The sequence below is a fragment of the Schistocerca americana genome, chromosome X (assembly GCF_021461395.2).
Source record: "Schistocerca americana isolate TAMUIC-IGC-003095 chromosome X, iqSchAmer2.1, whole genome shotgun sequence".
In the NCBI taxonomy this organism is placed as follows: Eukaryota; Metazoa; Arthropoda; class Insecta; order Orthoptera; family Acrididae; genus Schistocerca; species Schistocerca americana.
Genome location: NC_060130.1, coordinates 162,649,857 through 162,663,356, shown reverse-complemented (window position 1 = coordinate 162,663,356; position 13,500 = coordinate 162,649,857). Strand labels below are relative to the sequence as shown.

The 13,500-nt window shown below is 39.5% G+C and overlaps 1 protein-coding gene across 1 annotated transcript in view; it reads left to right on the top strand.

Moving 5' to 3' along the window:
* The window catches only part of LOC124555883, a 238,476-nt gene that overhangs the window by 126,485 nt on the left and 98,491 nt on the right, over positions 1-13,500 (top strand). The window contains exons 18-19 of the mRNA XM_047129944.1: positions 10,104-10,178; positions 11,604-11,678. Of these exons, the coding sequence (XP_046985900.1) occupies positions 10,104-10,178; positions 11,604-11,678 (150 nt within the window). The remainder of the gene's footprint in view (positions 1-10,103; positions 10,179-11,603; positions 11,679-13,500) is intronic.

The following is a 13,500-nucleotide window of genomic DNA, read 5'->3' as shown; positions in this document are numbered from 1 at the left end:
TATACAAACTACATATATTGCCAACTATATTACCAACTACTATACAAACCATCCATAAGATAATAATGTAGTTTTAAAACCAATTACGAAATTCTTTGATAAATGCAACCTTATTCTGTTAAAGTACGGAACACTGATAGATGCTTACGGCCTTCAGGTCACAAGACACAATAAATAAATAAAAAAATAATGAATGGCAATGAAAATTCACTAAGAAATCTCCACACCGTAAATATGATGTACAAAAAATAAATGGCAATGAACAATTTACAAAAGAAATGCAAAATTTAAAACCACAAAATTGGCAACAACTGCAAGCAGGACTTTTAAATGCAGCTGAAACTGTAGCACCGCAAACAAGAACACGTAAACACCCATGGTGGACAGATGAGTGTGACCAACTGATAAATCTCAGACAACAGGTGTGGCAAAATTGATTGTGCAAAAAAAATCAAAAGACCCTGGAAGATCTCAAAGATACCAGGAAAACAGTCACAAAAGCAATACGTACAGTCCGTAAACAACACGAAGACAAAAGATTGCAAGACATAGAAAATGATTTCAAGAAAAACAATTCCCGTAATTTCTACAGAGTATTCAAACAAAAATTAACAAAGTACTCTCCTCCATCACTCCAGTTCAAAAATGACCATGGGGAAATTGCTCATACCAACACCGAAAACTGTGAAATTCTTGCAAAATACTTTTCTAAATTACTGAATTGTGAAAAGCCTGCAGAAAAATTTGAGTTCCATCATACACAACGAAACCCAGACTCAAAGCCACCAAGTTTACAAGAGATTAAAGAGATAATTCAGTCACTGAAAAATAACAAAGCATCAGGAGACCAAATCATCGCAGAATTATGGAAAAATGCAGGAGAAAATCTTATTGCAAAACTCAAAGAAATTATACATGAAATCTGGAAAACTGAAAAGATCCCCACAGATTGGAAGACTGCAATCATACATCCTCTGTACAAAAAAGGAAGTAAAACAGACCCCAACAACTATCGTGGAATCTCTTTATTGTCAATAACATACAAAATTCTGTCTAAAACCCTACTAAACCGCGCAGAACCTCAGCTGGATTCAAAACTAGGCGAATACCAAGGTGGGTTCAGAAAAGGTCGATCTTGCGTAGAACAAATCCTTAACTTGAAAAACTCAATGAAATATTTACATAGTACTTCAAACAAAAGTTATGTCATCACGTTTGTCGACTTTAAAAAAGCATATGACAGTATAGACCGAGAATCCCTTTTTGAAGTATTAGCAGAATTTGGACTAGATCAAAAGACAACAAACATCATAAAAGAAACACTCACGGAGACCAAATCCAAAGTAAAATTTATGGAAGAATTGAGCACAGAATTTGAAATAGACATAGGAGTACAACAAGGTGATGTACTGTCCCCAGTGCTCTTCAATTGTACTCTTGAAAAAGTTGTTAGAGAATGGAAAAAAGCAGGTGCACCAGCACACAGACTGGGACCAAGACATAAGGGCATAGAATTAGACTGTTTAGCATTTGCTGATGACATGGCACTGATCGCACAAGACATTACCGATGCATAGAAACCGCTAGAATTATTACAAGAACAGGCAGCTAAAATAGGATTACAAATTTCATTTGAAAAAACAAAATTTATGACTGACGTCAAAGATGCACCTTCTGATCTCAAAATTGGTAATAACTACATCTCTCGAGTAAAAGAATTTAAATATTTAGGTGAATGGATTGCAGAAAATTGTAATGAAAAGAAATCTGTCAGATCAAGAGTCCAGAAAATGGAGACGGCGTTTCAGTTAGCAAAAAACATTTACAACAAAAAGAGTCTCTCGTGGAACTGCAAAATACGACACTATACAACAGTAATTAGACCCGAAGCTCTCTACGCATCTGAGACACTAAACCTTCAACACAGAACACTAAAAGAGGAATTAGAAGTGAAAGAACGTAAGATAATGAGGAAAATCCTAGGACCAAGAACTAAAGATGGGGTACATTATCCAAAACCCAATGCAGAAATATATAAAAATATCTCCAAACTAACAGACACAATGCGCATGAGAAGAATCCAATTCATGGGGCACTTAGAAAGAATGGACTCAAACAGGTTTATGCACAAAATCCATACATTTTTAAAGAACAAAACTAAAAGACCGAACTGGTACAAACAGACGGAAAAAGACCTGAGAGAATTAGGGTCTCCAAATCTACATGATAGAAATGAAATCAGAAAAATCACAAACACGTGGGGTTTTGAGGAAGAAGAGAGAAAAACTAACAGACATACATGGTCTACGCAACGAAAGCTAACCCATTCGTTGTTTATGAAGGAATACTGGGCGGAAAGGAAGGCCAACAAATGTTGATTACGCGTGGTCCTAAGTGATCCATCCGCGAAGAAGAAGAAGAATGACAATGATGTCGTGTATTGTGTTTGCATGAACCTTCAAGTATTAATAATGCAGCAACACATATTACACTTTCCTCATCTCTAGACATGACCTGGCAGACAATACAAAAACAATGCCTGGTACCCATGGCTGTTCCCTTTAATTGTTGGTATGTCTGGCCTTCAAAAGTGAAGAAGTTGTGGGTCAGGATGAAGCTGGCTAAGGTAATGAGGAAAGAGGTTTTAGGTAGGGTGGCAGGTGATCGGCGTAAAAGGAAGTGCTCCATCACAGCGAGGCCCTGGATGTGCGGAATATTTGTTTATAAGGAAGTGGCATCAATGGTTACAAGGATGGTTTCCGGGAGTAATAGATTGGGTAAGGATTCCAGGCGTTCGAGAAAGTGGTTGGTGTCTTTGGTAAAGGATGGGAGACTGCATGTAATGGGTTGAAGGTGTTGATCTATGTAGGCAGAGATACGTTCTGTGGGGGCTTGGTAACCAGCTACAATGGGGGGTTACCAGGATGGCCCCCTCGTACGCCAACCAATTCATGGGTCGCTTAGAGGAAGACTTCTTGGTTACCCAGGCCTGCCAACCCAAAGTTTGGTACAGATTTATTGATGACATCTTCATGATCTGGACTCACAGTGAAGAAGAACTCCAGAATTTCCTCTCCAACCTCAACTCCTTTGGTTCTATCAGATTCACCTGGTCCTACACCAAATCCCATGCCACTTTCCTTGACGTTGACCTCCATCTGTCCAATGGCCAGCTTCGCACGTCCGTCCACATCAAACCCACCAACAAGCAACAGTACCTCCATTATGACAGCTGCCACCCATTCCACATCAAACGGTCCCTTCCCTACAGCCTAGGTCTTCATGGCAAACGAATCTGCTCCAGTCCGGAATCCCTGAACCATTACACCAACAACCTGAAAACAGCTTTCACATCCCGCAACTACCCTCCCGACCTGGTACAGAAGCAAATAACCAGAGCCACTTCTTCATCCCCTCAAACCCAGAACCTCCCACAGAAGAACCACAAAAGTGCCCCACTTGTGACAGGATACTTTCCGGGACTGGATCAGACTCTGAATGTGGCTCTCCAGCAGGGATACGACTTCCTCAAATCCTGCCCTGGCATGAGATCCATCCTTCATGAAATCCTCCCCACTCCACCAAGAGTGTCTTTCCGCCGTCCACCTAACCTTCGTAACCTCTTAGTTCATCCCTATGAAATCCCCAAACCACCTTCCTTACTCTCTGGCTCGTACCCTTGTAACCGCCCCCGGTGTAAAACCTGTCCAATGCACCCTACCACCACCACCTACTCCAGTCTTGTAACCCGGAAGGTGTACACGATCAAAGGCAGAGCCACGTGTGAAAGCACCCACGTGATTTACCAACTGACCTGCCTACACTGTGAAGCTTTCTATGTGGGAATGACCAGCAACAAACTGTCCATTCGCATGAATGGACACAGGCAGACAGTGTTTGTTGGTAATGAGGATCACTCTGTGGCTAAACATGCCTTGGTGCACGGCCAGCACATCTTGGCACAGTGTTACACCGTCCGGGTTATCTGGATACTTCCCACTAACACCAACCTGTTAGAACTCCGGAGATGGGAACTTGCCCTTCAGTATATCCTCTCTTCTCGTTATCCGCCAGGCCTCAACCTCCGCTAATTTCAAGTTGCCGCTGCTCATACCTCACCTGTCTTTCAACAACATCTTTGCCTCTTCACTTCCGCCTCGACTGACATCTCTGCCCAAACTCTTTGCCTTTACAAATGTCTGCTTGTGTCTGTGTATGTGCGGATGGATATGTGTGTGTGTGCGAGTGTATTCCTGTCCTTTTTTCCCCCTAAGGTAAGTCTTTCCACTACCGGGATTAGAATGACTCCTTACCCTCTCCCTTAAAACCCACATCCTTTCGTCTTTCTCTCTCCTTCCCTCTTTCCTGACGAAGCAACCATTGGTTGCGAAAGCTAGAATTTTGTGTGTATGTATGTGTTTGTTTGTGTTTCTATCGACCTGCCAGCGCTTTTGTATGGTAAGTCACATCATCTTTGTTTTTATATATATAATAAAAAAGGTTTTACTTACACGAGCTTTCAGAGCCAGTGGCTCCTTCTGTCAGCAGAAGAGTTGAAGGGGAAGGAATATGGGTGAAGGAAAAGGATCTGGAGAGGTTTAGGAAAGTGGGTAGAGTTGGAAAAGCCGCCCACAGCACCCCAGATAAGAGGAGACTTTATTGGATGGGATGAGAAGGAAAGACTGATTGTTGGGGACTGCACCGGACAAGAATTGAAAATCTGGGATCCTAAAGGTGGAAGACAGGATAATATGCAAGACGGAGATTACTGCTAAAAAATCGTGCACGAGTTAAGAATGAAAAGGTAAGTGCATTGTATGTAACAGAGTTGGGAGGGGAATGGTGAAAAATAGACAGGTCAGAAAATGAAAGGTGTTGAAATCTAAAATGGAGTGAAGAAAGGAGTAGTTACTGTGAAGAAATACTGAGATGGAAAAAATTAACATAAATGAAAGATGGATGGCGGGAACCAAAGATGTGTTGTAGTGCTTGTTCCCACCTGTGGAGTGGTGGTGGGATGGTGAATACGGCAAGTGCTGCAGCAGGGACAGTCACAAGGGTAGGAGCCACAGGTAGGGAGATGGGTACAGAAGGAGCATAGGGTCTGTCAAGGATATTGTGGAGACGGGGAGGGCAATGGAAAGCTGTTCTAGGTGTGGTGGGCAAAATCTCGGACAGAATGGATCTCATTTCAGGGAGTGATTGTAGGAAGTCATAGTCTTGTTGAAGTAGCTAGTTAATACATTCAAGACCAGGATAATACTGTGTGACAATTGGTGTGCTCCGAAGTCGGTTTTGGAGGAATCAGCAGTATCTGTATTGGATGTGATGGCCAAGGAAATCTGTTTTCAAACTATGCTGGTGGGGCAATTGTGTCCAGTTAAGACGGAGGTGAGAATGGTGATATATTGCTGTAAAGAGTCTGCGTCTGAACGAATATGTTTGCCTTGAATGCCTAGGCTGTATGGGCGGCAACATTTGACATGGAAAGGGTGCCAACTGTCAGAATGTAAGTACTGTTGTTTGTTAGTAGGTTTAATGTGGACAGAAGTGTGTAGGTGACCTTCGGTGAGGATGAAATCGACATCAAGGAAAGTGGCATGGGATTTGAAATAGGACCATGTGAAATTTAATTGGGAGAAGGTATTTAGAGATTCCAGAAATTTAAACAGGTCAGCCTCACCATAAGTCCATAAGGCAAAGAGGCCATCAATGTATCTAAACCAAACCAGGGACTGAAGGCTTTCGGATCCCAGTAAAGCCTACTTCAAGCAACCCACGAGAAGGTTAGCATAAGAAGGAGCCACCTGTTTACCACGGCTGTACCCCCTGATCTGTTTGTATGTCTGCACATCAGAGGTGAAGTAGTTGTTGGTAAGTATAAAGTTGGTTAAAGTGAGCAGGAAGGATGTCATAGGTTTGGAATCAGATTGGCGCTGACTGAGGAAACGTTAAGCTGCAGACAGACCATTTATGTGGAGGCTGTTGGTAAAGAGGGATGTGGCATCAGTGGTGACAAGCAACTGTTCAAGGCAGGGTTCTATGTCAGGTTCACTGTTGGAAAGTTTTGGGATTGGGTTGCAGAGATTTATTTCCAGTTCACATTACGTGTGAAGGAAAGAAGGACCTTCACCAAAATGCGGGTTTAGGGCTGAAAGTGAGAGACCCTGTGATAATATAGATAATTCAGGAGGGGAGAGTGTGTTAGACTAGAGGTTGGGAACACTGTATTGTTGTGACTGGTTCTTGTGCTCATGAGTTGTTATTGGTCTGGTGGGCAGTAGTGAAGGCTGTGGGATGTTGAGGAGGTTGGTCAAGTTCTTTTTGTACTAGAGGAGTGATGGTTGATGGTGTGGTTGTTTAAGGGAGCTGCAGAGGGACAGGAAGGGAAACACCACTGTTGAGGTAGTTTAGAAGGTGGGATAGCTTTTTGAGGCGAAGTCCAGCATGTTGTTGCAGTTTGAAGTTGACTTAGGAGATACCATCCAAGGCAACATGAGGGGCAGACAACTGCAGGATTTTGTAGGAGGAGAGAAATAGGGTGGAGGGGAAATTGGCATATTAGGCGTACAGGTCACAGTAAGTGCAAGAGGTTGCTATATTTGAAACTGTAAAAAAGCCTGATGTAGAATAAGATTACATCCAGAAACAGGGACTCTGTGTCAGGCCCTAGGCAGTAACTCCAATGGATGAGCTGGTTTCAAGATACAGAATGTGGGACCATAGTTTTGATAGTGCAAAAGCATGTTTTCTCAACGAATGGATGTAATACATGATGGCATACATATGGCAAGAGAGGACAGTTTGGAGTTTCATAAATGGTGGGAGTGGCAAAAAAGTGAAGCAGAGTGTGGAAAAGGATAGGAAAATGGAAGAATAGCAAGGAAAAAATCCAGAAAAATCAGATAAATTTGTACGAACTCGAATTTCTCACCAGCAAAATGGGCTATATGGTATGAAGAAAGAAAAAGTCGATAAGAAAAGTTGTCAAAAGAGAGAACATTTTAAAAACTGTGCAATCAAAAGAGGAAGTCATGGGAGAAAATGTAAACTACTTTGCTTGACAAATAAAGTAATCTAGGAGATAGAAGTAAAAGTTGATCAGAGTAGTTTGGCACAAATCAAACACACAAATGTGAAAGAATTACCTATAAACAAGGTAAGTGGAGGGCTGAAAAGAAAATAGCTGTCAAATTTGCAAATAAATCAGCAAAAGATGATCGTGAGAAGGCCCTGCAGTGTAGTGAATCCTAAACAAATTATTGTAGGCAACTTCGTAAAAAAGTGTCTACGAGCACAGGTATTAGTACTCCTAACCCTGTGACCTTCCCCGCTGCGAGACTTTGCCTATGCACCCCACTACCACCACCTTTACCAGCCCTGTAACTGGTAAAACATGTACTATTAAAAGGAGAGCCACCTGTGAAATGACACGCATCATATACCAGTGTTAATGTGAACACTGGTCGGCCTCTTATATCGGTGTGACTAGCACCATGTTATCAGTAAGGGGGAATGGACATATGCAGAGGGTGTATACTGGCAACACACAACATCCTCTTGCACAGCATGCTCTACAACATGGCAGTCTTTACCTCAGTGCCTGTTTCACTACACACACCATCTGGATTCTTTCCCCAGACACCAGTTTCTCACAACTCTGCAGGTGGGAACTACATGTCCTTGGTTCTCGCCACCTACCTTACCTTCATTTACATTAATTTCTTCTGTCTCAGTATTTCTTCACAATAACTACCCCATTCTTCACTCCGTTTTACTTTTCTATGTCTTTCATTTTCTGACCTGTCTATTTTTCGCCATGCCCCTCCCACCTTTGTTGCATACAATGAACTTAGCTTTTCACTCTTATTAACTTGTGCACAATGTTTTAGCAGTAGTGTCTGTCTTGCATATTATGCTGTGTCCCACCTTTAAGCTCTCAGGTTTTCAAATCTTGTCTGGTGCAGTCTCCAACTATCGGTTTCTCCTTCTCATACTAACTGGTAAGACTTCCCTGACCTGGGGTTCTGGGTGACTTTTCCGAACTCTACCCCTTTCATTAACCTATCGAGATCCATTCCCTTTCTGTTGGAAGAAGGAGCCACTGGCTCCAAAAGCTTGTGGAAGTAAAACCTTTTTTTTTTTTAAAGTGCGTGTTCTCCTGCCACTGCTTGATGAGTAGATTTTTTATTTAGCCACTTACATTATACTGTCACAAATTGATTATTTTCGTTGTTAAACTCAATGAAAAGTTAAGGCAGAACTAGAAAATATTTTTAATAATCATTTTGAGGTGTTTTAGAGAAAATAGGACCAAGCTGATCATTAGAAATGTCAAGGTTGTGTATGAAAGAGGCGATACCTATCAATTTGATAAAACTGAAATTCAACCCACCTTTCCTACTGAAATTAGGAAAATAATAAATTCACTCAAAAGGTAAAGCTTGTATGGAATTGATATCATTTCCAAGACAGTACTAAAAGATTGTTCCCAACCGGTACATAGGATTCTCAGCCACTCGTGTAGTAGCTCACTGAAGCAGGGCATTTTTCCAGGTAGACTGGAATATGCTATTGTTAAACCATTGCGTAGAAAAGGGGATAGGTCTGATGCTAACAATTACTGCCCAATCTCACTTCTGACAGCTTTATCCAACATTCTTGAAAAAGTGATGTATTCAAAAGTAGGTTCTTATATTTGTAAAAATGAAGTACTTACAGAATATCAGTTTGGTTTTCAGACTGGCTTTTCAACAGAAAATGTTATATGTGCTTTCGCTGATCAAATATTAAATGCTCTGAATAAAAGAACATCACTCATTGGGATTTTTAGTGACCTCCCAAAGGATTTTGCAGTGTGAATCATGAAATTATTCTAGATAAGCTTAAGTATTGTGCTATGAGAGGACAGTGCGCAAATGGTTTAATTCATATTTAACTGGGAGAATGCAGAAGGTTGAAATTAACAGTACAGATAGGCTGCAGAAATCAGCAGAGTCCTCTAACTGGGGAGGTATCAAGAATGGTGTCCCACAGTGTTCACACTTGGGTGCCTTACTGTTCTTAATACATGTTAATGACTTGTCACTCTTATGTTCACGAGGATGCAAAGCTACTGCTATTTGCTGATAATACAAGTATAGTAATCAAACCCAACAAACAAAAATTAGCTGAAGAAATTGTAAATAATGTCTTTCAGAAAATCATTAAGTGGTTGTTCTTTGCAAATGGACTCTCACTAAAATTTGAGAAAATGCAGTATATACCATTGTGTACAGTAAATGGCATAACACCTTGATAACTATAGACTTTGAACAGAAGTCTGTTGCCAAGACAAAATATTCAAAATTTCTGGGTGATGTGAAATTGAATTGGAAGAATCACATTGATGATGTGCTGAAACACATAATTTTGGTGATAAATGTATCAGTAAATTAGCCTACTATGCCTATTTTCATTCACTGCTTTCATATGGCATCATATTTTGGGGTAGTTCATCATTAAAAGAAAAAATAACCATTGCGCAAATGCATGTAAGCAGAATAATAGCTGGAGCCCACCCAAGATCACCTTGCAGGGATCTATTTAAGGAACTTGGGATATTCACAGTGCCTTCACAATACATACATTCACTTATGAAATTTGTTATTAATAACCCATCCCAATTCAAATTTACCAAATAGCATTAAAAGTCTGACAGATAGCCAAGTGTGACCAAGGTGCGGATTTCTATCGTCAATGAAGTGAATGATTGATACAAAATTCCAACCATTGTTTACAGAAACTTGGTACCCGTGTTGAAAAATAATGCCATGGATCTGTGTGTCATTTTGGAGTGTAGTGCAGCATTAAATAAAAATTGGTCTACTTTAATGATACATAACTTACTTTTAGAAGTCCTTGTACGTTCCTCCAGCAGTAATGAAAATAAAATAAGGTTCATCATATCCACTGAATGATCTAAAGTTATGTATTTAACAACATTCCTTTCTTTTTTGCCTCAGATTTTTAATTTTAAGTTCAGACACACATTTGTGTGTGTTGTAATCCTTACTATAAGTCTAGTATCAACAGTACACTAACTATTTTCTGCAAATCCACAGGATTAGCAGATCTCCACCCATCTGCAATTAGAGGATCAGACAATTTGCTGAATGAGAGAGGGAAAGTGACACCTGGTAAGTTGTATACTTAAAGTTACCTGGTGAACTGTAATAGTTACAGTACAAGTAGACAAGGCTCAATACATTTTGTACCTTTAAATTTTGCTATCATCTTGCAATATCTAATCTAAAATCTAATGGTTGTAGGGTTGCTTTACCTATACAATGTAAAATTGCCTTCATAGAATACAAACAGATTCCTGCAAACCAGGAAAACAGTTGCTCATTCAGTTCTGTACCACATTTTATGTGAGACTTCATTGTGGTAACTACCTTACCACATTTTGTGTCGTCAAGTAATGCACTTGTAAGTGAAGATAAGGCTATTCAGCAGCTGTTTGAGATACTGAATGATTCAATAAAGGCAGAAATTTTAGATACTGTTTCGTGGATGAAATATGTTTAAACTATGGTTTTCATGATTAATTTGGAGCTGATATGACAAAGGTAGAGTATGGCATACTACCACCAATTGGACATAGTTAAACTGTAGTTCATTTACTGAGTCTCCTTTGATTTGTATTTGTGGAACATGCATTACAGAAAGATAACTATAACAAGGAAGCCTATGAAGATAATTCTAAGTACATAGGGATTTCAAAAAGTCAGTTACACGTGTCATCCTATGCTAAGACCATTGTGGGGTAGGGGGGGGGGTGCATTGTCAGAAGAGAGTACATATTACAGGTTTCCTGCAGGCACAGCTCTGCTGTTGTGTGGATAACAGGTACATCACTGTGTGGGAATGAAATAGCGTGAAAACTGGAAACATAATCCAAAGTTTAAATACCTATGACAGTAAAATTCTTGCGGGTGAAATATCTAAATTGCACACAGATTCACTGTGGAAGTTGGGCGATATATGGACCAAATACAGCAGTCTCTCCGGCTGTAATGAAATTGTGCCGACAATTGACAAAGGCTGCGCAGATGAGAGTGATGCTAATTGAGATGTCCAGATGTTGCACCTTGCAATTTCCATCTTGTTGGCAAGCTAAAAGAAAACCTGGGGGGGTTTTCCAATGAGGAGGGCATTCACACAACAGTTCACAAATGGTTCTGTGACCAAGGTGTGGATTTCTATTGTCAATGAATTGAATGATTGATACAAAATTCCGACCATTGTTTACAGAAACTTGGTGACTGTATTGAGAAATAATGTCATGGTTCTTTGTTTCACTTTGGAGTGTAGTGCAGCATTCAATAAAAATTGGTGTATTATAATAATGTATAACTTACTTTTTGAAGTCCTTCTATGTTCCTCCAACAGTAATGAAAGTAAAATAAGGCTCATCATTTAAAATTACATCTTAACAACATGACTTTCTTTTTTGTCTCAGATTTTCAATTTAGGTTCAGACACATGTTTGTTTGTGTTCTAATCCTTCCTGTATAGTCTGGTATCAACAGTGCTCTAAATATTTTTTTACAAATCCACAGGATCAGCAGATCTCCGCCCATCTGCAATTAGAGGATCAGGCAGTTTGCTGAAAGAGAGAGGGAAAGTGACAGCTGGTAAGTTGTATACTTGAAGTTACCTGATGAACTGTAATTGTTACAGTGCAAGTACACAAGGCTCAAATACACCTTGCACCTTTAAATTTTGCTATCATCTTGCAATATCTAGATCAAAAATGTTATGAGTGTAGGGTTGTTTTCCCTTTACAATGTAAAATTTCCATCGTAGAATAAAAACGAATTCCTACAAACCAGGTTAACAGTTGCTCATTCTGTTCTGCACTATATCGTATGTGAGAGTTTATTGTGGTGACTATGTTACCACATTTTGTGTCATTAGGTAATGCACAGATCTCCTTATAGTGATCACTCCGAAGTGGTGAATAAAGTAAAACCACAGATTATCCCATTTCTTCACTGGACTAATCAACAGTTCTTTAAGACAGTTAATGATTCAATGATGACAGACATTGTAGGTACCTTTGACAGTTTTTGTTGTCCTTCAGTGTTTTTGTGCCTGATATCACCACCAGACACTTGGACATGTTATATTTGGAGACTTGAATGTTTCACATAAATAATAATTCAGAAAATAATCCCCTTGACATAACATGAAATCGGTGGTTGTTACAGAATGTTGCGAATCTTGACATTTCCCCCAGTTTTGTGTAACAATGTAAATCTGGGGACATTCATTTACTGGTATTGGTAGCTGATATTGTGTAATGATGTAACTGGTCTCAGTTTATTTTTTGTTAGTTTTTTATGAATTACCTCAAGGATGTGGTTTTGCGTATCATTTTTAAAATAACCATCAACTTTCTGCATAAAGAACTCATGTCCTAGATGTGACTTCAAATGAAGATAACCTTTCTCCAATTTTTTGGTTCATTTTCATAGCAAATTGTACCAAAACTGCTACTTTCATGTAGAAATCGTTAATATTAGAACTGCTGATGGACCATTTTTGTCCCACTAAATAAATTAAGCACTGCCAATTACCATACATTGTAGATAGCCTTATTTGTGTCTGCTGCTACAATGTGGATATGAAACTGTAAGTGCAGCATGTAAATGTTCTTCAGGAGAATTCTGATTGTCCTCCATACATGTAAAGTTGTTATCAGTGATTTTCTCTTCTGTGGTTGGATTTCGTTTATTCATGAACTTACTCTCAAACACATTCAAAAATGCACAGAAACAGAGGCATGTAATATGTTGAGAAATGATGAGTGGTCATTACCACTAGAAGAGTTGATGCAGTCCTTATCTTGCATGTGCCACTGAATCCAAAGGAATAGAATTGGAACTGGCTGATCAGAGAATCGGGTAATATTATTTTACAAATCTGTAATGTCACGTAATCACTTCGGTGAAATCATGAGGTTCCTCAGATCTGATTTGAGCCCAACGCAGTTGGAGTGACTAAGAAGTGCCAGTTTTTGCTTCCTCTCAGCTGTATAGTAGGATTCATCATATATTTGTGGCGATGATCGGTTGTTATTGTTCAGGTACAGATTTTGATTCACTCAGTTTGTGGGTTTAAAACTTGACAAGAATGAGCAAAAATACTGGATGGCTCTCAATAAAGATTCCAAATATATGCTAAATGCTTTCCCATAATTTGGTAATGATGAAACTCGTTCTGGTGATGAACATCTTATTGAATTTAAAATGAAGAAACTTTTTGATCCAAACCTAAATAAAGAAAGGAATGTGACCACTACTTCACCTCAGTTTCACTAGCATGAGATCTGAAAACAAAGTGATAAAACTTGCTTGGTGTAGTAAATGAAATTAGAAGGCAAGTTCCTGAATGCATGAAGGAAGCTAGGGAGGAGCTATACAACACTAACCTTCAAAAATGAAAATATGATCC